The following is a 25,662-nucleotide window of genomic DNA, read 5'->3' as shown; positions in this document are numbered from 1 at the left end:
TAGGTATGTGACATTGTGGCCTTTTATAGTTAGGGGCATACCCTAATCCAGTGTTTCCTTTCTTACTCTTTTTAAAAGTGAGCTTCATGGTCACAGGTTTGGGAAATATTCCTCTTATAGATTCACATTGTGCATTAGTACAGGTCCACAGTGCATCTTACAAAACTCTTGTACCGGATGTATTTTGGAATTCAGAAATCTTCAGATTTTAGAAGGGTATTATATATAATGTTTATTAAATAACATCCCCAGTGGAGCTTAGGGCAGCCCCTGTAATCAAATGTATAATTTCTACAGAAAAATGTATGAAATAGTCAAACTAAATGAGATGAAGACTATAAAGAACCTCATAACAGTTTATGTCAGGTTTTGCTATCATATAAATTATTTTTAAAACTTCAATTTTCAGAACCTTTTGGACTGTAGAATTGTACATAAGTGATTCTGGGCCAGTATATTAAGGACTTCAGAAAATCTTGAAGAAAACTGTTTAGTTTTGTTTAACCTAGTATTTTTCAAGTTTACTTGAATACAGAGCTTTTTTCAAGGAATAGTATTCTGTAGAATATGCTTTGGGATAAGCTGTGTCACCCATGGCTGATGTATGAACCTTTACTTAGGGTGGACTAAATGTCGTTAATCTGGATTTATGTAGTTAACCTGGTCCAATTTATGTTGATTACACAGGCCTTAAATTTTGGTGGAATCTCCAGATTTAGTAAAGCCTTCTTATTGTGATGGCAGATGATTTTTAGTAGAAGGCACAAAGATAAATTGGTTGAAAATGATTTGATAATTTTAGTGCACTGTGAGGCACTTACGCAATCCATAAGCATTTTAATCTGTTTTTCAGAATTGAACTTTTCTTTCTGCTTTTTAAATTTTGAATTTATTTTCATTTATTTAAGCCTGCTCCTTACTCTTGGAAGCATTGTAGAATAGAAAAACATTGGCATTTTCCCAATTATGCATACTTATAGCACTAGATACTTCTCCTTCATAATACTTACTTATAAAATTTATTCTTAATAGTTGAATTTATTTCTAGGTTGTTTTGATGATTGTCTCCCTCTGTTCTATAACATTCTTGAGAACAGAAGGATTATTTCTGGTTTTGCATCCCTAGCACTTAGCACAGTGACTAACACATTGTGTAGGAAGCTATTGAATGACTAAATGAACACACATAATGTGGTTCTCCCAGATATAACTAAGATTTATCCCTTAATATGTATCTTTCACAGTTTTTTAAGGCATTTATATTTTTTAATAGGATTATACTATACATACCATTTTACAATCTGCTTTTTTCCCACATGACAGTATACCATGAACATCTTTGTGCAATAAACAGATCTCTGTAGCATCATTTTAAATGGCTGTGTAGAATTCTATTATGTGTATTGTGTAGTCCATTTATAACCAACCTCCTTATTGGACATTTTGGTTGTTTTTGGTAATACACTATTATAGCTTGTGTAGAGCAGATAGAGTTGAGTGAAATGAGTGAGAAATTTTAAAATGAGAGGACTTTTTGTAAAACCTGAAAAAGACAAAAATGATTCAAGATACATTAATTGTTACAAAAAGGCTTGTGGTATTTTAAGTTACTCATTTCAACCAGTTTGGTTTGGAGGGTTTTTCCCTCCTTACGTGGTCATTATTTTCAACCAAATCATTTTGTGTTAGCTCCTCTAAACCAATTAAAATAAATAAGACAAGTGGTGTTAGTTTCTTATAGGTGAAGAAATTAAGGTTCAAAAATAGTAAATAGCCTCATTTAATAGTTGTTAAGTATATGGTAAAGACCGTACAAAGGTCAAAGAGAGGCTAAATCCATGTGTGCTATAGTAAGATTTAATAGAAGATGAAGGACTTTGAAGAATAATGGGGATTGGGTAGATGAAAAATGGTTAATAATGTGAGCACAGCCATGGAAGCGTAATTAAGCCAAGTGTCACTGAAAAAATAAGCATAATTAGAGAAAAACTTATGGAAAAAGTTGAAAAGTTGAGGGTTTAAAAGGTGTTTGAATGGTGGAAATATGCCATTTTGAGGTGATGTCTTTCTGGGTATGTGGTGCTATTTTAGATAATTGAATCAGGAATACAGTGCAGGGAAATGAGCTTGAAATAAAATATATCAAATGTGTGAAAGTAATGAGCTGCTTTATAGGGAATGACTGAGAAAGTAATGTAATCTACAATATTTGATTATATCCAGGCCCTTATCTGTGAAACAGTTGTATAATTCTGTGTTAATATTACTATAGAACCTAACTATGTGTGTCTTTATGGGAAAAATTCTTAGAGGACCAACTCAAGATGCCAAGATATACAAGACTGAAAGAATCAACTATACTCCACGTCCTTTTATTTTAATGCCTTCTACTTCCCCCACCCCTCCAAAAACCTAATACTCATATAATGCTTACTGCATGCCAGACACTATTCTAAGCCTTTATATATATTGTCTCATTTAATCCTCATAAAAACTCATAAGTAGATGCTATTATTACCCCCATTATATAGATTTTATAGATTTTTAAAAACTGAGGCACAGAGAGGTTTATTAGCATATCCAACCAAGGTCACACAGCTAGTAAGTGAATGGCAGGATTAGGAGAAGGAATGTTGCAGGGTTATTAGGATGCCATTAAAGAGCTATAAAAAGAAACTGGCAATGTTTATAAAAATGAAGGGGTAGAGGATAACTCCAGGAAGAGGAAATTCTAAATCCAGATAAGGAATGATTATGTGACTGTTCTATCACATTGACAGAAGAAAGTAACATTTTGAGAGAGATGTTGCAGTAAATAGCAGAATTTGACAACTAATTCAGTATTCTGAGTTAAAGGGGAAAAAAAGAAATAGGTATTCAGGAGTTATCGAATTATTTTATAGTGTTAAAAAAATGTGCATATGATGAGAAATTTGCTCATAGGCAAGGAGAATAGAAGGAAAATCAGCTGTTTTATTAAAGTCAAATGGCTTACTTAGAACATTCCAGAAACATATTGGCCAAGATATGGACATTTAGTAAATTAAAGCCATATTTAGACTGTTTCTGTGACTTCACAGTCTAGCCTGGCACTTGCCAGAATCACTTATAATACAAATGCTCTTGGGTTTTTACTTTTAACAGTGATTAATGTCTTAGTATCCATTCACATTAATATTCCTAAAATGAAAGTACCAAGAGAGTAGTGTATGTGTTAGAATAATTTTTAAACATGGGAAGGCCGAATCTAGGAGCATTGAAGTGGAAGCCTGAATAGTCCAAGGAGCCAAGGAGTGAATACAGGCAGGAAAACCAGGTGAAGGTAAAGATGAAGAATAAGAGACTAAGGAAAGAGTTGGATTGGGAATGATAGTCACCTTAATTTTTCTGGTAAGTGTATCTCCATATTCTAGAATACTACAACTTTATGCCTAAGTTATAGTGTGAAATATGTTTTTAGTTATATTTTTCTCTCTTAAGTTGGGCTTCCTTCTAGAGCTGATCTAAGCATAATTTTAAAAAGCTTCATTAGGCTGTGCTTGTATCATTAATTACTAGGCCATATTTAGTTTCCTTATCCATTTGTAGGTGCATGTTGACACTCACTTTTTGCCCATGTTTGTGTTTTAGGCTCAGGAATTGTGTTGAAATTCTTTGTATGTTTTAAATTGACTTCTGACAGTTATATTTTATGGGACTAGGTGATTTAGGGCAGTGGAGGTAAAAGCCCTGGGTATGATCAAGTAAGTGGTAGAGGAATGGAAGCCCACTAGGGGGCAGTATGTAACTTGCCCTCTATATATCTTGCCCTGGAGCAAAAACAGATTATAAAACAAAGGCTGTGTGGTTTTACAGTATCCCATGCTCCATTTTAAAAGTAATATTTAATAAAAAGTAACAGTTGATTTTTTTTGAAGAATACAGGAAAATTGTATTCAAATTGTTTTGTGGAGGACATAGTCTCAAGGTATTAAGTAATAGTGAATATGCAAATCTTATAACCCTAATCAAAAGGAATGCTCTGAAATCAATCAGATGCAGATTACATCCCTGTAGAATGTCTGAAAAAAATGCAGTATTTTACCATAAAAAGAGCACAGCTTTGAAGTGAGACAGATCTAGTACAAATATATGCTCCAGTGCATATTAGCTGTAAGTTCTCCGTCAATTTATTTGCCTGTTTATAGCCTGTTTCTTTCTCTGTGAAAAATGAGGTAATACCTACCTTGCTGTATTTTTACAAGGTTTAATGGAATAGCAAGCAAACGCATAGCACCTAGCATGGTGCCTGGCACACGGTAGGAATCAATAGATGGTAACTATGATTTTTGAGAGGTTAGAATTACATAATGGAAAGAGCTTGGACTTTGGTGTTAGAGTCCCTGGCTATGGGGCTTACTTATTACAGTGTAACACTTAAGTAAGTTAAGTAACTTTTTTGATCTTCATTTATCCCATGTTAAAATGGGGATATTGCCTACCTTGGAGGGTGGTTTTCAGAATTAACTGAGGTAATTTATATATCACCTTACTAAGTGTCTGACACATAGTAGGCTATCAATAAATGTTATTTTCCTTACTACCGTTCCTAGGTCATGTTGTGAAACTCTTTGGTAAATTGTGTAAATTATTTAAATTGTCTGTCAGTGTTTTCCTCATTATAAAATGGACTCAGATTGACCCTCAGAATTGTAAACAATTACCTGCCTCCCTTTTTCTATCCCCAAACTGATAAAATCTCTGATGAAGTATAGGATTCTTATATTTAAGGATCATTTCTCTTGTGTGCTAAATGCTGTACGTACAAAATGAATAATAGGATTTCTGTTGTCAATAATTCCCAATCTAGTAAGGAAGAGAAACATATAAACAGATAATTATAATACTGTATGATAAGTGTTACATTAATTGATACGTGTACAAAGTCGAGTGGTAGCACATAGGACATAAGAGCAAGAAGAAATAAAATGAAGGACTAAGTTAAAAGAATTTGAAGAAGGTTAAAAGATAATAAACATTTTGTTTAAACTTTTACCACAACTTAGCTAAGGCACATGAGAGCAACAGCTAACATTTATTGGTGATTTACCATGTGCCTAGCAGTAGTCTAAGCTCTTAAGGTGTTTTAACTCGTTTAATTCTCACAACATGGGTGATATCGTTATCCCTATTTTAAAGATGATGAAACTTCACAAGGAAATAAAATAATTTGCTCAAGGTCTTGCAGCTAGTAGGTGGTTAGAACTGATATTCCAACCCAGGTAGTTTAGTTCCAAAACTCAAGCTTAAAACTACTGCACAGTACTACTTCTAGTTACTTAATAACATTTAAGTATCTTACTGACATGATGAAAGGAGATGCCTAGTAACCGCCTCAGCTGCTTAATTTACTTAATTTACAGTCAAACAGAGTGACTGGTAGAGTTAACTGAGAATTTAGTACCTAAGTTTAGTGCCTCTGTGTCAACAATATGAAATTAATTGGGAATATCAAGAGTGACCTCTGTTGTGCTTATAAATAAATAAATACAAAATCAAATTATTTTTTAAAAAGCTAGTTAGAGGAGTGCTGAGGGGGTGGGGAATAGGAATGAGGAAGGATTTCATTTCCTTCCAATTGCTGTCTTAGGTCAGCAAGCAGTTAAATCTTTTCCCATGAACTTTCAAGAATAGTAAAGGTAGCATATAGAGGAAAGGCATTTTGGTGTTCAGATTTATCAGTCCCCTTGAGAGGTACCTATTGCATCCAGTTCAGAAATCAGTAACTAGCTGTATTATAGAGATACCAAGAATTTAATCACTTCTCCTTGAATATTGCTAAAGCAGCCACCCACCCACTTGTTTTTTGTATGAGTTTAGTTCTAGTGTAGGTACTGTGTGAGCACATAAGCAAATAACAGTGATAAAAGAAATATACATTAGTTTTTTTTAATTTATTTATTTATTTTTGGTTGTGTTGGGTCTCTGTTGCTGCATGCGGGCTTTTTCTAGTTGCAGCGAGCAGGCGCTACTCTTCATTGTGGTGCACGGGCTTCTCATTGCAATGGCTTCTCTTCTTGCGGAGCACGGGCTATAGGCGCGTGGTCTTCAGTCGTTGTGGCTCGCGGGCTTAGTTGCTCCGCGGCATGTGGGATCTTCGCGGACCAGGGCTCGAACCCATGTCCCCTGCATTGGCAGGTGTATTCTTAACCACTGCACCACCAGGGAAGTCCCTACATTAGGTTTTTTAATTTAATTAAAAGCGAATGTCAAATAACAGATTGTTGCCTAGTAGAACAAAACACTAAAACCCATGTGAATCTCAGCAACTGAAAATTTTCAGTAGTTCAAGTATGGTGTACTTGCATTTTATTGAGTCAAAGTTAGAAATGACCCAAATTACAGTTCTGTGATATGATTAAAAGAGAAAAACAGAAGAAAATACAATTATATTGTAAACTGGAATTGCGCTTATGAGTTGAATAAAATGTTGCAATAAAATTAACTGTTTTCATTCAAGAAGATCACATCTGTGCAGGAAAACATTTAGAAAAGAACAATAGGGCTTATGTAGTATAGCAAAGTTGCTTTCGGTACTTAGTCGTTTTCTCTTTTGAAAAAAAAGTAAATTTTAAGATGACTTTAGCCTACAAATGATTGTGAACTAAAATTAACTTTTAAGTATTTCTAATTTTTTATTCCCTACATAGATTGTAAACTCTTGGAGGACAGGGTTTCCATTTTATAATTTTTTGTTGTCCCCATAAATTGTACTGTAGCTCATGTTTGTTGAATAAATAACAATTTATTAATTGATTTTGCTGATTGCAAATGGGGGGAAAAACATTTACTTGAATATGTTCCTTACTGGAAAATAGAGGTTATATGTATGTACATATTTCTTTTGTCTGGTTAAATACATGTTTTAGATTATATGTACTTTATGCTCAAATAGATTTCTTTAAGAATGTGGATTTATTTTTCCTGGTGATTTCTGATTGCACAAATGACTAGGTGCACTTTAAAGGGAGATGTTTACCTTGTTTTAAAACTGGTTATTGAATACTGCCAACGGTAGCCCATTAGGTGAGTGCAGAACTAAAGGGATAGAAGGAAAACCCTGTTTCCTAAGCTACTGAGAGGATTTTCACATTAGGTTGAATAAAGACCATAGTCTTCAGAGTATAGTTCTATGCAAGTTCCTGACTACAGAAGTCATTGTTAAAGGTAAGGTTTTTTCTTATGTAACCTCATTTTAAGTTGTGAATTAGATTTTAACTAAGCAGTAGTAATGTGACTTTTTTGCCAAATCTTACTGTAATAAATTCTGGTACTCTGCAACACATTGGAGATTATAATAGTTTGGTTCTTATAGAAAGAAAACACCATTTGTTAATATGTCTGTTACAGGTAGTTATAGTTTAATGTTTACTTTTGCTGGGGCTTGTTTTGATTCATCATTTTTATTTGACTCACTAGAAGCCATCTGTTAGTTATAATTTAACTTTCAAGGTTCTATGTAATTTGGTTTTTGTTAATGAAGTGCTATAAACAGCATTATGAAGCTTTTCTCTTTTAATCTTGAAAGGAAAAAAATCCATATCTAAAAAAGCAATCACAAAGAAGAGGAAAACTGTCACAAAGTCACCTACTGTACCAGAATTTCAGGTAAATGTTTCAATTTTGTCTCAGTATTTTTTAGTTTAATTTTTTGTTTCAGTGTTTATATTGTTCCTCAAGAGATTGGCTAAATTCCGCCATAACACACAATACTTTTAATGAGATGTTTCCAACTATGACTTTTTCCCTGCAAGTGTAGACATAGCTAAAATTTAATCTGCTAGTATTTCAAAAATTTTTACCTCTCTTTTTGTCTCTTGATAGTCAGAGATCTCTGTGGTTTTCTGTACACTATACTGTTTTGTAGAAGTAGTTTAATAGAAATATATATATATGTATCAAGTAAATGTGTAGATGAAAGTCTTCCAAGAACTAACTATAATTTTTACGTGGTAGCGTTGTGTAGGTAATCCATTTTATTTTCTTTTATTTGGGCACTATCAAAATAGTAGACTTATTAACTTAAAAAACAAAACTTTTAACACAGCTATATATGAACTTCAGAGAGAATATTAAGTAAAAGTTAATTGAATGGTTTTTTAAACCTTTCTGCAAAAAGAAAAAAGTACTTGTATGTACTGCTGTCTGATTATGTGAAGAGTTTTCTGTTTGTAGCTGATACTAGAATAAGCAGAGAAGTTCACCCTAGTTAAGTAATACTTTTATTTTCTACTTTATAAAAGATGAGTTTCTACAACAAATGACTATTTCTTTAAAATTTTTCTTTGTATTAGCATGTCCAATCTATTTCTGGTTTAGGTTATAAAATTAACACTTAATTGCCAAAAAAAAAGTGATGTTAAAATGAATTTCTGTGAATCTCAACTAAAGAAGAAAGTAAAGGAGTAATAACTATGAAAATATTGATAATATGTAATGTGAGTTTAACAGTTACCTATGTCCAAAAGTGTAGACACATCTTTTTTTCAGTAAAAATTCTATTTTGGAAGTGTTTTTTATGGAAGCTACTAATTGGTAAAATTTAATACTTTTAAATGAACAGTAAAAGAAAATAGACATATTTTTCTTTTAGTATTTTAGAATATTTTTCATGACATCCTTAGGGTGAATTACAACCATTTCTACAAAATCCTTTTATATAAAGTAACCTTGGTTCCAGCATATTCAGTTAAAAACAAAAAAGTGTATTTACTGTTTACTTAGAGGCCTTTCTACTATTGCTTGTGTGTGTTATTTAATGCTATAATAGTATATTGTCATTCATTCTTCCACTGATTTCATGCTAGCCTTTGCTATTTCTCCCACTCAGTTTTTTCCTTATTCCCTCAAAGTATTCATCCTGGCAGTATGGATCTCAGAACAGGTCTGGTCCACTGTTGATATTCGCCTTCATCCCTGTATTAATGGATGGATTTTTATATGTAATAAGTGGCACAGACAGCATAGACAGTTTTTGTTTTGTTCTGTTTTTTTAATTGCAGGTGGTATTCATTAGTGAGGCATGAAATCAGCTTAGTGGATTGCATGACCAGCATTTCTTTTTTAAGCTAACAAAGTTAAAATAGAAAAGAAATTTTAAGAGTGTTTCAAATATAATAAGGGTAATATTGTTTCATAAAACTTTGGTTTCCATTGTGTGTGTTTACTGACATGCAGTGTAAAATGTATTTTTGACCATGGGTTGGGGGCAAAAAAGTATGAAAAACACTGTCTTAAGTGATGTTTTTAGTTAGTTACCGACCATTTGCTTACCACTCAGAAACTTAAGGTCAAAAGTACATGTTTTTCTAGATTGAACTGTTTAAAATAAAGTGCTCTTCCTGGTTCTTAAGGTGTCCTAGAAAGAAGGCGGGGTTGGGGGTGAGAGGGGAGTGTGTGTGTGTGTGTTTGGCTAGGGTTGGGAAATAGACTTATGAGAACAGTGGTTCTTATGCCTGGTTTACAATTTAAATACCATGGTATTACTGAGAAAGAAAATTGACAGCTATTTCCCAGGAAATAGGTCATTTGCTTCAAATAAGCAAAGAATAGGACATAGTATTAGTCACTAGTAAACTTTATTGTTACATGCAAAACTTATAGTTTTGCCTCTCGTAATAATTCTATGAAGTTTGTTTCTTTAATTATTTGAAAGACTCCTACACATAAGAAGACTGGTTATTATATAACAAAGAACTGAATTTATTTCCTTCTCAAAAGCTCTAGCAATGTGACATTTAGCACCTCAGAAACATATCCAGGAATTAAATTGTGTGAAATGTTCTTTGTTGTTGTTGTTGTTGTTGTATTTAAGTTCTGGTGAATTAAAAAAGTGAATCCTGTTTTGACCTCAGCTACTTTTTAATTTGATAGTGGTTGTTGACTTTTTTAAAACTAGATCAAACCTATAAGCCTGTTTGCTTCAGGAAGAATCCGTGTTTATTTATATACACAACTAAAATATCTATACCTCAGTGTAAAAAAATAATCATCCCACCCCTATTTAAAGTATACACTGTAAGCAGTCAAAGACCTATTGTATTTATATTTGTGTATATACTATAATGGGACTAACCATATCTGTACCAGTTTTTCCTAGGAGTTACATCAGTGGTTCTCAAACTTTAAATAGTATAAAAATAATCTGATACTTTTATTAAAAATGAAAAATCCTGGGTTTCATCCTCTAAGGGTCCATCCTTGATTCAGTGGGTCTAGGTGGATATCAGTAATCTGGATAGTGCTTAAGCATATGGAGTCTGGAACCAGGCTACTTGGGTTTGAATGCTATCTTAGCCCTAACTTGATAACCTTCGGTAAGTTACTTAACCGCTCAAAGCTTCCAATTCCTCATCTGTACAATGGAATAATAATAGTTCCCACCTCATAGGATTGTTGTGAGGATTAAATGATAGAACTTACTGTTTTATTATCTTATTTATTTTTTCAAATAAGCATGCAAGATGCTTTAGACAAAAAATACTGTGTTTATGAGTAGGAAAATCAATTAACAGTTGCTTTAAGAGCATCTATTACTGACCTTTACCACTTTTTCCAGGAACTTAAGACCTTGAAATAAGTCTCAGATTTGGTCATATTTTATAAATCATGAAATTTCATCATTAAGCCTACAAGTATTTGAAAAGTGAAAAACTGGGTAATATTATTTGCATCATTGTGTGTTATTAGAGGGAAAACCTATGCTTAGCCCTCCCTACTCTAGCGTTATGTCGGGTTATACATTTGGCATATAGGGGAACTCGTCATGTTTTTTTACTTAGCAATAATTGCAAAAAGTTAGAAAATATTTTTATTTTTAGTCTTTAGCATGTTGGTGATATAAGCTTTTATGTCAAATTTAACAGTTACTGATTACTTTGTTAAACTGACTAAATTATTTTTTGTTTTTCTGTGTTTTATAATGTAAGATTTTTAGATTGAAAAGTGAATATTGATTTCCTTAATAAAGTTAACTTTTACCCAGAAGCCTTTTAATTTGTTTAATATTTGAGAGAGAAATCTAATATTATGTGAATTCTCTTTTTGTACACAGTTATAACAGAGTCATAGAAAGTATTCTTTATATATATATATTTTTAACATCTTTATTGGAGTATAATTGCTTTACAGTGGTGTGTTAGTTTCTGCTTTATATCAAAGTGAATCAGCTATACATACACATATATCCCCATATCTCCTCCCTCTTGCGTCTCCCTCCCACCCTCCCTATCCCACCCCTCGAGGTGGTCACAAAGCACTGAGCTGATCTCCCTGTGCTATGTGGCTGCTTCCCACTAGCTATCTTTTTTACATTTGATAGTGTATATATGTCCATGCCACTCTCTCAGTTCGTCCCAGCTTACCCTTCCCCATCCCCATGTCCTCAAGTCCATTCTCTACTTCTGCGACTTTATTCCTGTCCTGGCCCTAGGTTCTTCAGAACCATTTTTTTCTTTTAGATTCCAAACATATGTGTTAGCATACAGTATTTCTTTTTCTCTTTCTGACTTAGTTCACTCTGTATGACAGACTCTAGGTCCATCCACCTCACTACAAATAACTCAATTTCGTTTCCTTTTATGGCTGAGTAATATTCCATTGTATATATGTGCCACATCTTCTTTATCCATTCATCTGTGGATGGACACGTAGGTTGCTTCCATGTCCTGGCTATTGTAAATAGAGCTGCAGTGAACATTGTGGTACATGACTCTTTTTGAATTATGGTTTCTCAGGGTATATGCCCAGTAGTGGGATTGCTGGGTCATATGGTAATTCTGTTTTCAGTTTTTTAAGGAACCTCCATACTGTTCTCCATAGTGACTGTATCAATGTACATTCCCACCAACAGTGCAAGACAGTTCCCTCTACTCCACACCCTTTCCAGCAGTTGTTGTTTGTAGATTTTTTGGTGATGGCCATTCTGACTGGTTGGTGTGAGGTGATACCTCATTGTAGTTTTGATTTGCACTTCTCTAATGATTAGTGATGTTGAGCATCCTTTCATATGTTTGTTGGCAATCTGTATATCTTCTTTGGAGAAATGTCTGTTTAGGTCTTCTGCCCATTTTTGGATTGGGTTGTTCGTTTTTTTGATATTAAGCTGCATGAGCTGCTTGTATATTTTGGAGATTAATCCTTTGTCAGTTGCTTCATTTGCAAATATTTTCAACCATTCTGAGGGTTGTCTTTTTATCTTGTTTATGTTTTCCTTTGCTGTGCAAAAGCTTTTAAGTTTTATTAGGTCCCATTTGTTTATTATTGTTTTTATTTCCATTTCTCTAGGAGGTGGGTCAGAAAGGATCTTGCTGTGATTTATGTCATAGAGTGTTCTGCCTATGTTTTCCTCTAAGAGTTTTATAGTGTCCGGCCTTACACTTAGGTCTTTAATCCATTTTGAGTTTATTTTTGTGTATGGTGTTAGGGTGTGTTCTAATTTCATTCTTTTACATGTAGCTGTCCAATTTTCTCAGCACCATTTATTGAAGAGGCTGTCTTTTCTCCATTGTATATTCTTGCCTCCTTTATCAAAGGTGAGGTGACCATATATGCGTGGGTTTCTCTCTGGGCTTTCTATCCTGTTCCATTGATCTATATTTCTGTTTTTGTGCCAGTACCATACTGTCTTGATTACTGTAGCTTTGTAGTATAGTCTGAAGTCAGGGAGCCTGATTCCTCCAGCCCCATTTTTCTTTCTCAAGACTGCTTTGGCTATTCGGGGTCTTTTGTGTTTCCGTACAAATTGTGAAGTTTTTTGTTCTAGTTCTGTGAAAAATGTCATTGGTAGTTTGATAGGGATTGCATTGAATCTGTAGATTGCTTTGGGTAATATAGTCATTTTCACAGTGTTGATTCTTCCAATCCAAGAACATGGTATATCTCTCCATCTGTTTGTATCATCTTTAATTTCTTTCATCAGTGTCTTATAGTCTTCTGCATGCAGGTCTTTTGTCTCCTTAGGTAGGTTTATTACCAGGTATTTTATTCTTTTTGTTGCAGTGGTAAATGGGAGTGTTTCCATAATTTTTCTTCAGATTTTTCACCATTAGTGTATAGGAATGCAAGAGATTTCTGTGCATTAACTTTGTATCCTGGAAAAAAATAAATAAATAACTAAATAACACTTAACTTGCAACAACAACAAAAAATTTGTATGCTGCTACTTTACCAAATTCATTGATTAGCTCTAGTAGTTTTCTGGTAGCGTCTTTAGCATTCTCTGTGTATAGTGTCATGTCATCTGCCAACAGTGACAGCTTTACTTCTTCTTTTCTGATTTGGATTCCTTTTATTTCTTTTTCTTCTCTGATTACTGTGGCTAAAACTTCCAAAACTGTGTTGAATAACAGTGGTGAGAGTGGGCAGCCTTCTCTTGTTCCTGATCTTAGAGGAAATGGTTTCAGTTTTTCACCATTGAGAACGATGCTGGCTGTGGGTTTGTCATATCTGGCCTTTATTATGTTGAGGTAGGTTCCCTCTATGCCTACTTTCTGGAGGGTTTTTATCATAAATGGGTGTTGAATTTTGTCAAAAGCTTTTTCTGCATCTATTGAGATGATCATATGGTTTTTCTCCTTCAGTTTGTTAATATGGTTTATCACATTGATTTGCGTATATTGAACAATCCTTGCATTCCTGGGATAAACCCCACTTGGTCATGGTGTATGATCCTTTTAATGTGCTGTTGTTTTCTGTTTGCTAGTATTTTGTTGAGGATTTTTGCATCTATGTTCATCAGTGATATTGGCCTGTAGTTTTCTTTCTTTGTGACATCTTTGTCTGGTTTTGGAAACAGAGTGATGGTGGCCTTGTAGAATGAGTTTGGGAGTGTTCCTGCCTCTGCTATATTTTGGAAGAGTTTGAGAAGGATAGGTGTTAGCGCTTCTCTAAATGTTTGATGGAATTCGCCTGTGAAGCCATCTGGTCCTGGGCTTTTGTTTGTTGGAAGATTTTTAATCACAGTCTCAATTTCAGTGCTTGTGATTGGTCTGTTTATATTTTCTGTTTCTTCCTGGTTCAGTCTCAGAAGGTTGTGCTTTTCTAAGAATTTTTCCATTTCTTCTAGGTTGTCCATTTTATTGGCATAGAGTTGCTTGTAGTAATCTCTCATGATCCTTTGTATTTCTGCAGTGTCAGTTGTTACTTCTCCTTTTTCATTTCCCATTCTATTGATTTGAGTCTTCTCTCTTTTTTTCTTGATGAGTCTGGCTAGTGGTTTATTAATTTTGTTTATCTTCTCAAAGAACCAGCTTTTAGTTTTATTGATCTTTGCTATCATTTCCTTAATTTCTTTTTCATTTATTTCTGATCTGATCTTTTTTTTTTTTTTTTTTTAAAGGATACCTTTAATTTATTTTATTTTATTTTTTAGCTGTGTTGGGTCTTCATTTCCGTGCAAGGGCTTTCTCTAGTAGTGGCAAGCGGGGGCCACTCTTCATCGCGGTGCGCGGGCTTCTCACTATCGCGGCCTCTCTTGTTGCGGAGCACAGGCTCCAGACGCACAGGCTCAGTAGTTGTGGCTCACGGGCATAGTCGCTCCGCGGCATGTGGGATCCTCCCAGACCAGGGCTCGAACCCGTGTCCCCTGCATTAGCAGGCAGACTCTCAACCACTGCGCCACCAGGGAAGCCCTCTGATCTGATCTTTATGGTTTCTTTCCTTCTGCTAGCTTTGGGGTTTTTTTGTTCTTCTTTCTCTAATTGCTTTAGATGGAAGGTTAGGTTGTTTATTTGATATTTTTCTTGTTTCTTGAGGGAGGATTGTATTGCTATAAACTTCCCTCTTAGGACTGCTTTTGCTGCATCCCATAGGTTTTGGGTTGTTGTGTTTTCATTGTCATTTGTTTCTAGGTATTTTTTTATTTCCTCTTTGATTTCTTCAGTGATCTCTTGGTTATTTAGTAGTGTATTGTTTAGCTTCCATGTGTTTGTATTTTTTACAGATTTTTTCCTGTAATTGATATCTAGTCTCATAGCGTTGTGGTCGGAAAAGATACTTGATACGATTTCAATTTTCTTAAATTTAGCAAGGTTCAATTTGTGACCCAAGATGTGATCTATCCTGGAGAATGTTCCATGAGCACTTGAAAAGAAAGTGTAATCTGCTCTTTTTGGATGGAATGTCCTATAGATATCAGTTAAGTCCATCTTGTTTAATGTATTGTTTAAAGCTTGTGTTTCCTTATTTATTTTCATTTTGGATGATCTGTCCATTGGTTAAAGTGGGGTGTTAAAGTCCCCTGTTATGATTGTGTTACTGCCAATTTCCTCTTTTATGGCTGTTAGCATTTGCCTTATGTATTGAGGTGCTCCTATGTTGGGTGCATAAATATTTACAATTGTTATATCTTCTTCTTGGATTGATCCCTTGATCATTCTGTAGTGTCCTTCTTTGTCTCTTGTAATAGTCTTTATTTTACAGTCTATTTTGTCTGATATGAGACTTGCTACTCCAGCTTTCTTTTGATTTCCATTTGCATGGAATATCTTTTTCTATCCCCTCACTTTCAGTCTGTATGTGTCCCTAGGCCTGAAGTGGGTCTCTTGTAGACAGCATATATATGGGTCTTGTGTTTGTATCCATTCAGCCAGTCTCTGTCTGTTGGTGGGAGCATTTAATCTATTTACATTTAAAGTAGTTATCAATATGTATGTTCCTTTTACCATTTTCTTAATTGTTTTGGGTTTGTTATTGTAGGTCTTTTCCTTCTCTTGTGTTTCCTGCCTAGAGAAGTTCCTTTAGCATTTGTTGTAAAGCTGGTTTGGTGATGCTGAATTCTCTTAGCTTTTGCTCATCTGTAAAGGTTTTTTTTTTATTAACATCTTTATTGGAGTATAATTGCTTTACAATGGTGTGTTAGTTTCTGCTTTATAACAAAGTGAATCAGTTTTACATATACATATGTTCCCATATCTCTTCCCTCTTGTGTCTCCCTCCCTCCCACCCTCCATAGCGCCCCCCTCTAGGTGGTCACAAACCACCGAGCTGATCTCCCTGTGCCATGAGGCTGATTTCTCCGTCAGATCTGAATGAGATCCTTGCTGGGTAGAGTAATCTTGGTTGTAGATTTTTCCCTTTCATCACTTTAAATACGTCCTGCCGCTTGCTCTGGCTTGCAGAGTTTCTGCTGGAAGATCTGCTGTTAACCTCATGGGGATTCCCTTGTATGTTAATTATTGCTTTTCCCTTGCTGCTTTTAATATTTTTTCTTTGTATTTGATTTTTGATAGTTTGATTAATATGTGTCTTGGAGTGTTTCTCCTTTCATTTATCCTGTATGGGACTCTCTGTGCTTCCTGGACTTTACTGACTACTTCCTTTCCCATATTGGGGAATTTTTCCACTATAATCTCTTCAAATATTTTCTCAGTCCCTTTCTTTTTCTCTTCTTCTTCTGGGACCCCTATAATTCGAATGTTGGTGCGTTTAATGTTGTCCCAGAGGTCTCTGAGACTGTCCTCAATTCTTTTCATTCTTTTTTCTTTATTCTGCTCTGCGGTAGTTATTTCCGCTATTTTATCTTCCAGGTCACTTATCTGTTCTTCTGCCTCAGTTATTCTGCTATTGATTCCTTCTAGAGAATTCTTAATTTCATTTATTGTGTTGTTCATCATTGTTTGTTTGCTCTTTAGTTCTTCTGGGTCCTTGTTAAACGTTTCTTGTATTTTCTCCATCCTATTTCCAAGATTTTGGATCATCTTTATTATCATTACTCTGAATTCTTTTTCAGGTAGACTGCCTGTTTCTTCTTCATTTGTTTGGTCGGGTGGGTTTTTACCTTGCTGCTTCATCTGCTGTGTGTTTCTCTGTCTTCTCATTTTGCTTAACTTACTGTGTTTGGGGTCTCCTTTTCACAGGCTGCAGCTTCATAGTTCCCATTGTTTTTGGTGTCTGCCCCCAGTGGCTAAGGTTGGTTCAGTGGGTTATGTAGGCTTCTGGTGGAGGGGATTAGTGCCTGTGTTCTGGTGGATGAGGCTGGATCATGTCTTTCTGGTGGGCAGGACCACGTCAGGTGGTGTGTTTTGGGGTGTCTGTGACCTTATTATGAATTTAGGCAGCCTCTCTGCTAATGGGTGGGGTTTTGTTCCTGTCTTGCTAGTTGTTTGGCAGAGGGTGTCCAGCACTGTAGCTTGCTGGTTGTTGAATGGAGCTAGGTCTTAGCGTTGAGATGGAGATCTCTGGAAGCACTTTTGCCATTTGATATTACATGGAGCTGGGAGGTCTCTGGTGGACCAGTGTCCTGAACTCGGCTCTCCCACCTCAGAGGCACAGGCCTGACACCCGGCCGGAGCACCAAGACCCTGTCAGCCACACGGCTCAGAAGAAAAGGGAGAAAAAGAAAAAGAAAGGAAAATAATAATAAAATAAAATAAAATTGTTAAAATTTTTAAAAATTATTAAAAATAAAGAATTAAAAAGTCATAAAAAAAGAGAGAGCAACCAAACCAATAAACAAATCCACCAATGATAACAAGCGCTAAAAACTATACTACGAAAAAAAAAAAGGACAGACAGAACACTAGGACAAATGGTAAAAGCAAAGCTATACAGACAAAAATCACACAAAAGCATACACATGCATACTCACAAAAAGAGAAAAAGGATAAAAAAATATTTATCTTTTGGGAAGTCTGAGGTCTTCTGCCAGCATTTAGTAGGTGTTCTGTAGGATTTGTTCCATATGTAGATGTATTTCTGATGTATTTGGGGGGAGGAAGGTGATCTCCACGTCTTACTCCTCTGCCATTTTGAAGGTCCCAGAAAGTATTCTTAAAGCTTAGTTTGTCAAGTCTCAATAAGATAAGTCTTTAAAATAATTTAAAAGCCTTAGTTACCATGACTCTGCTTTTTGTTGGTAATCAAAATCTTTCATGTCATGTGTACTTGTTCCTATTCCATATGTGTGATTTATTCGAAAGGCTCCTTTGCAGAGGAAATCCAGAATCCAGCTGTTGATTAAGACTTACATAGTAGTATTATTTTTAAACATAAGCGTAAACTCACTGATCCAACATACCTCTGAAAAAGCTCTATTTCTCCATTTAACCAAGGGAGAAACTAAGGGATATGAAATAAAGTACTATCTTCAATGTGACAAATTGGGACCAAAATTAAAATTAGAGTTTGACTGCTTCACTGAGTTAAGGACCTTTTGATTGTATTGTTATTTTGAATTGCTACCTTTTTTCTTTAAAAATATTTTTCTTTACACATCCTTATCCTTCTCATTTGTTCTTAATGCATGTGAAATGTATCCTAATAAAATGAGTATTTTCAACTTCAGCTTTTTGTTTCACTTTTAACATCATGGGGTTTTACTTTCCCCTTAAAATTTTTTCCATTTTTATATATAGTACATTGAGAGAAACATCAGGTTTTAATCATATCATATAATGGTATAAAAATGTTTTAACTTGTTAATCATACTTACTTGTCATGTCACACATGATATCTTCATTTGCAGGTTTTGAAGTAGTCATTATTGCTGATATGATGATCATAGAAGTGAGAAGGAATTTTCCTGTCCTCATAGTTTTAACAGATGTTAATATAATTTTATTTTAAATATAATATAGATTTTGAATTTACACGATGCATTTATTGTTTTACTTATAATTTTTTAAATAAATTATTGGAGTGTTTTATTAGAATGGTAGTAAATGTGATCCATTTTATTTGGACCTGTTCATTTTTACTTTTCATTGTTTTCCCTTTGCTTTTTAATGTAATTACTATATTCTTTTACTTTTGTATGCTACCTTACTTGTGTCCTTTTTGGAATCAATAAAGTAAACACCTCTCAAACCTATTGAGTTTATACCCAAAGGGCATAATATCTAGCTTGAAGTAGTGATGAAATAAGAAATAATTTACTTTGTAATTTTTCTGAGATATGGTCATGGAGTTCTTTCAATCTCTACAGGACCTCCCCTCCCCCACTGTATACACACACTTCTGCTTCTTGAGTTGGAGAGAGGGCCTTTTAATATTTACCATTTAATAGGAGTGAAAGCTTAGGTATAATTTAATTCCTAAAACTATAATACATGTTCAATTATTGTTAGTTTTTTTGTTTTATTTTGTTTAGAGGGAACCCTTAAAGAATATGATCTAGTAGGAGGAGGAAGAGTCCTAGGTTCCATGGTTTTCTCTATGAGTGTGTCATCTTAGGTTACTTTATCTCTGTTAATTTTAACTAGCTTGTATATGAATTGGAGATACACCTTTTTAGCCTTTGCCAAGGTTTGGACCAAATTACATTTTTTGGGCGGTTCCTTTCAGCTCTAAGATTTATGATTTTGTGACTCTCTCATGGGTTGCATCAAGTGAAAGGTTAATTTGAGGGAGAGTGTGACATCCTTGAAGATGTACTTCTTGGGGGATAAAACTCTTCTTCTAACCTCTGCAGTATGACTGAAAACCTTCTCTTATGAGTGTTGGTAGTGTGACCCGACTGTAATCCAAGCTGCTATGGAGCTTTCCTTTTCACCCCTGGAAGCACCGAGCCTTAGATATTTTTTTCAAATTTAAGGTAATGAGGTCTTAATAAGCTGTTTTGCTTTGTTCAAATAATGCATCTGTTCTCCTTATTGAGGTGAACATTTCTTATTGGATTGATTCTATTTTTAAAAGCACCATTTGAAAATGAATTGAGTTTAAAGGCCACACATATGCCTTACTTTGTAGAGAGAAGGAATAGAGTGTATATATGACAGAATTGGCATAAATCAAATTATTTTTCCCTTGATATCAGTAATAAAATTAGAATTATGTTCCCATACAAGAATTTTCTAATATCTTAACTTGACTGTATATTTTGGGTATATATATTAGGTATTGCATATATATGTAGAGAGAGGTATATAAAGAGAGTATAAATTGTCATGTAGATATTAAGTCATTTTAAGATAACTTCAAAGTAAATATTGCTAAAAATATTTTGACCCTCAAATTCAACAAAATTTATGTTTGAGTCATGTCATTTAAGAAACATTTGTCTTATCATTGTGCATTTAATTCACTATTCCATCCCCTATTTGGAAATTAATCTTTTTGAATTTTCATACTCATTTAGCTCCATACTACCAGCATGTTTCCATAGCCATGCAGATTTGTAATTCATAATCATTTAGTACATTATTGCTTAAAAATGTGATCTTCAGACCATACCTGGGAACTTGTTAGAAATGCAGAATCCTATGTCCTGCTTCAGACCTACTAAATCAAAAACCTCCTTTTAACAAGATTCCCAGGTGATTCTTATGCACGTTAAAGTTTGAGAAGCACTGATGTAGTACAGCTTACTTATAGCTCTTAAGCTGTGGAAATCATTCCTGGTTTGACTTCAGAACTGTGGTATCTGTTCCCTTAAACGGGATATAAATATTTGCTTGCTAATTAAAAGATCTTAAATTTTTTAGGGTGTGTTCAGGTGTAGGGGTATATGTTTTCATTGTTACCATAAGTTTCTACAACGTACATGCAAAATGTACCCTTACTCCATGTGTAATGAGACAGCTGAGATGCAAGTGAAAATTCCTCTGAGCTTTGCCATATGTGCAAATGAGAAATCCATGGTGTGCTATTGACTAATACATCAAGTTCAGTGAAAAGGGTGTAACCATCTGCAAGCTCTGTGGCAAATTTGACATGGTAGTCATAATAGCAGATTATACAATGGGAAGTTTAGTTCCCATTGAGTACTTTCTAGAAACCTGGTGTAGGGCCAACGTGGTTCTGAGGCTTTACTGATATAACAGAAGTTGAAGACATTATCTAGTTCTAGAGGCACTTATATAATTAGCTAGTCCACTGCTTAACCATCAGCATTTCTTCCATAATTCTAGATTTGGCACATGGAAATGTGTAGTGTGTAATAAATATCAGCTGCAATGTCCTACTACATCATTGCATACTGTTTTCTACTCTGAAATTATTTAATTTGGGTTACTTAAATACATATTTTCCCTGCTTTGTCAGTTCTGTGAGTTTGAAATTATGTAGATGTTTCTAATAATTGTTAATACTAAGTATAATTTATATTATCTGTGATAACTTTTTCTTTGTCTGTTAGGTTGAACCACGTTGCCATTTTTGTAGATCAAAGGCATATCAGCAATTTCATATGGTTCAACTTAATGATAAAGAAAGTGTCGGTGCTCCTAGTCTCTCATTTTTGTTACACAGTCATGAGGAATGATCTTGTTGTAGCCTACTTTTGCTTTTGTTGTTTTTGTTTGTTTTCTTTTAAAAGAAAATATGCCTTTTAGGAAAACAACACCCTTACAAGAAATTAATAAATGTAAGAAACATGGGACTGATAAAAATTTAATGATGAATTAGTAGCTTTGTAAGTATAGTGGGGGTTTTTTTCATTATCACACAGTATAAACATTACAAGATTTTCATTAATCTAAAACTTTTCCTCTATATGTGGTTGCAGTTCTCATTTGGAAATCTTCTATTTCTTTTTCACGACAGATTTTTAAAAATATAAGCTTAAATTATTTTAGAAAAAAAAGTAAAATGTATTGAACAAATTGGAAAAATTCAGTATAATTTTACAAGAACTAAAATGTAGTTACTAATATTTTTGTTATTGTTGCTGATACTTCACTGTTTAAATCTTTAGTAATTAAGCCAAACTAGTGTGATTATTAATTAATAATTAAAGACCAAGTGTTTTGGCCATTTGCCAGCATTACCAAGGTGAAATAAAATGAGCCACACAATTATGAAAGGAAATAGATGCTATCTCTGGAGATGGTTTTATTAAGAACTACTAAGAAGATCATATTAAGAATGTATACTTAATTACATTAACTTCTTTGAATATATTCATATAGTTGAAGTCCCTCTTTATTAGCAATCCCAACAGCAGTAATGCAATTTGTTAAATTGTATAGTTAGCAACCAAAGCAAAGGTAAAATGATAGTTCTCCAGGGGTGCATTTATTCATCTGCTAGGGGACTGCTTGATGAAGCATTTCTTAAAGGTGATTCAGTAACCTGTGAAATCTAGGGTGAGTTTCCAGATCTTTGTCATTCTGGGCTGAAAGTTAAGAATGTTAAAAAAAAAAAAACAAAACCTGGATTATAAAGCAAACTGAAAGGTGGGGATGTGGGGTGAAAGCCTGAAGTTCATACATCATAACAAGTAAATATCTTTTAAAATATAAACTGCGGAGCTTTCTTTGCATTTTGCTGTTACAAAGACAAATAATTGTGAATTCAGTGTGTTAAAACAACTTCTGTTACCACATTTTGGGTGTTTTATATTATGTGTTATCAAGCTGTGTTTTTGTGTTTTATTTTAGCTTATTTGCACTAATCTTGATGAACTCAGGGAATTAATCACAAAAATCGAGAATGAACTCAAAGATCTGGAAAACAGTAGAAAAAAATCGGTAGGTGTTGATCCAAAAGTTCTATCTATTATTGTCAGCATTAAAATTTATTCCTGCTTTTTCCTAAAGCCTTTTTAAATCTTGTTGTCCTGAGTTACATAAAAATTTGCAATGAAAAATAGAAACATTGTTTCTTTTATTTCTCCTATGTGGTCTAGTTTTCATTTTTAATACACAAAAATGGTGCTGGGGCAAGTAAATTAATTTTGTTTGCCTGGTTTATATCAGGTATAGTTTTAGATATTTCCCAGTATACTGGTTGGTTGTTTTCTGACTGGTAGTTTTTTGGGTAGTGCTTACCTTAGTATATATTATAATAATATAATTATTCTTAATTAATAATTATATGCTTTTAATGGAAGTTTATTGCTTAGTAACATAAAATTTCAATTAGCTCCGACATAAATAACGTATGTAAATTGTTTAATCTTGCCCCAGATGTTTTTGATACATGCTTAACAATATGTCTTTTTTAAGAACCTTTATCAGCTGAAGGTCTTTTTTTAACTTTCACTATACTAAATTCACAATTAATCTTTACCTTCACTTTTTACTGTTCTTGAGAGACTAGAGTGTAAGGGGCATTATTTTAATTCACTCAACACTTGGTAAAACAATTATGTTATTTATTAAATCAGTAATACCCATTTAACTGACATTTATAATTGTGTTATAGATTTGAAACACAATTACATACCAATAAATAAATGGAGAAGGCTTTAAGCATTGAAAAAAAATCAATCACCATTAAAAAAAAAATCCCTTTGTTTTATGCCTTAGGAACGTCATGAAACCACTTTTAGGTCTTTGCTCAGAACCTGTTAATCTAGAATGATGTATGATAATAAGGTTAGTGATACAGCAAGCTTCATTCATATCAGCAGATTTGTTAAAGTCATTTTATATGCTGTTCAGAAAGAACATATTGGTAGCATTCTGAAGGAAGGAAATTAAAGTACCATAAAAGTACAACCGTCTATGAGGTCGTTTAATACAGAGGTAAAACAGCCTTAAGCATTTTGGAAGTCACTAATATGATGCCCCTGAGAGTATCGCTGTAATCTAAGAGATGGGATACTGTTCATACTGATAGCCATCAATTAAGAAGAAAACATGTTCAATACACATTGTGTACAATATATAATCTGAGAATGCAGAAAACTGTATATTTTACAATTATTTCCATTAAAAATGGTTTGAATCCTTATTAGACTGTGAGGGGTTTTTTGTTTTGTTTTGAGTATATCAGCAATCTCTTCATATGGAATGAACCCCAAGTGTTGTTTTAAAACTTATCTCTGTGATGTATTTCTCAAACTATATTAAAATATTTTTTCCTCAGCCAAAAGTGTTTTTTTTAATATATTTTATATGTATGCTCATAAAGGACTGATTCTATTCTTTAATAGGGAAGAATAGTCTTTTAATCAGGGTTTTATTTATAGTTATTTTGCAGAAGCCATTTAGTCCATACTTCATGACTCTAAACAGAATTCTGTTAAGTAAATTTGCTAATTGGTTTTTATTAGCTGCAGTTAGACAATAACGTATGCATTTTAATTTGTTCCCATATTATAAATTAGAGTTTTCTTCTTAATAGATAGTTTTAAGCATAATTGGCTTATATACTTACTTATAGTATGTATTGTAAGAGAAAAAGACTTTTGCAAGCATCCTTGAGTTTTTCTGTAAAGCCATCCACCTCACTTCCATTGGTGGTATGAGGTATAAACATATTGCCTTCCTTCACAGGAACAAGTACAAGAGTAAAAGAAAACATGAATTACAAATATTTGACTCTATAGTCCTTGGGGACATGTTTATCAGAAAATTTTAGGTTATGTATGGGTTTTAACTGATTAGATTTTATGTCTCTAAATTTTTAACTTGTCCATGACCCTTGATATTTGCATATTAGTTTTAAAATATGTTTTCTGCTCTTCAAGAAATAGAAATTCTTGGAACTGTACTTAGTGGGGATAATGTTTTTGAGATTAACAGTATACAGGCTACTTTCCCCTTAAATTACCTGACTAAAAAACTGTTTTCATGAACAACTTATCTCAATCAATGAAATGGCCACACAGCATAAAGGAAATAATAGTAGAAGTTTGCATCTCAGTGCCATTCCTTATTTTTTTTACAAAAGCTGATACTGAGTGTGATAAATGTTAGTTGTAATAGTTCACTTTATTGAATTTTTATGTTAGTATTGGAGAATACCAGTTTATTTGTCTGTCATCATTTGGGAATAAGGGGTTCCACTTAACTGAATTTTCTAGGAAGCTGAAACCTAAACCTTCAGTACTAAAATTCTTCCTTTAATCATTTAATGAAAAAATTTCCCTGCCTCCTTTATACTGAACATAATTTAACACTTTTTTGATGACTCAGGGATCATTACGAATATCCATAATTGTACTGATACCCTAAAAATCTATTGATGTCAGTTACTCTAAACGTTCACCAATAGGCCTTTAGATTATTTATTTTGAAGGTTTTTGTCTGCTTGTTTTTTTGCTTTTGTTCTGTCTCTCCATTGTCAGCCTGTCATTTCTTATGTGTGTCCATGTACTCGCCCTAGCTGATATACTGTCGGTTACAAAGCAAGTATCCGTATTATTAGAATTAGGCTCATAGTAAGGACCTGAGGAATTTTACTAATGAAATATATGAATTTGGTAATAGTGATAGCCATTTTGCTTATTCCTTGCCTGGTGAGCTTCCTTCACTATTGCCAGACAAACGAAATATTAATATTGATCTTCATGAGAGGATATCACTGTGAAAAATAGTGTTTAGAGTGAAAACAATTCTATTTGGGTGGGCCAAAAAGTGCCTTCAGTTTTTTAAGTAAAAATAAAAGACAGTTTTCATTTTCACCAAGAACTTTATTGAACAGCATATTCATCCTTTTGTTCCACTACCTTCTGCCATTTTTCAGGCAACTTCATAGTTCCTGAAAAACTTTTTATCTTTTTGAGCAAAGAACTGTTCCAGGTGCCTTTTACAGTCTTCTGGGGAATTGAAATATTTTCCATTAATAGAATTTCTTGAAGACTGAAGTAAATGGAAATCTAAAGGTGCAATGTCTGGTGAATACGGCAGATGAATTAGAACTTCCCAGCCAAGCTGTAACAGTTTTGCCTGGTCATCAGAGAAACATGCAGTCCTGCGTTATCCTGATGGAAGATTATGCGTTTTCTGTTGACTAATT

At 33.8% G+C, this 25,662-nt stretch overlaps 1 protein-coding gene across 4 annotated transcripts in view; it reads left to right on the top strand.

Moving 5' to 3' along the window:
• The window catches only part of BRD10 (bromodomain containing 10), a 106,487-nt gene that overhangs the window by 59,204 nt on the left and 21,621 nt on the right, over positions 1-25,662 (top strand). For 3 of the 4 annotated variants that reach the window (XM_082470794.1, XM_082470792.1, XM_082470795.1), the window contains 2 exons: positions 7,568-7,647; positions 22,356-22,445. In XM_082470794.1, coding sequence (XP_082326920.1) covers positions 7,568-7,647; positions 22,356-22,445 — 170 coding nt within the window. The remainder of the gene's footprint in view (positions 1-7,567; positions 7,648-22,355; positions 22,446-25,662) is intronic. The other variant, XM_082470793.1, reaches the window with a different exon arrangement.

The sequence above is a fragment of the Balaenoptera physalus genome, assembly GCF_965194825.1.
Source record: "Balaenoptera physalus genome assembly, chromosome: 7".
NCBI classification, from domain to species: Eukaryota; Metazoa; Chordata; class Mammalia; order Artiodactyla; family Balaenopteridae; genus Balaenoptera; species Balaenoptera physalus.
This window is presented reverse-complemented; position numbering and strand designations above follow the sequence as displayed.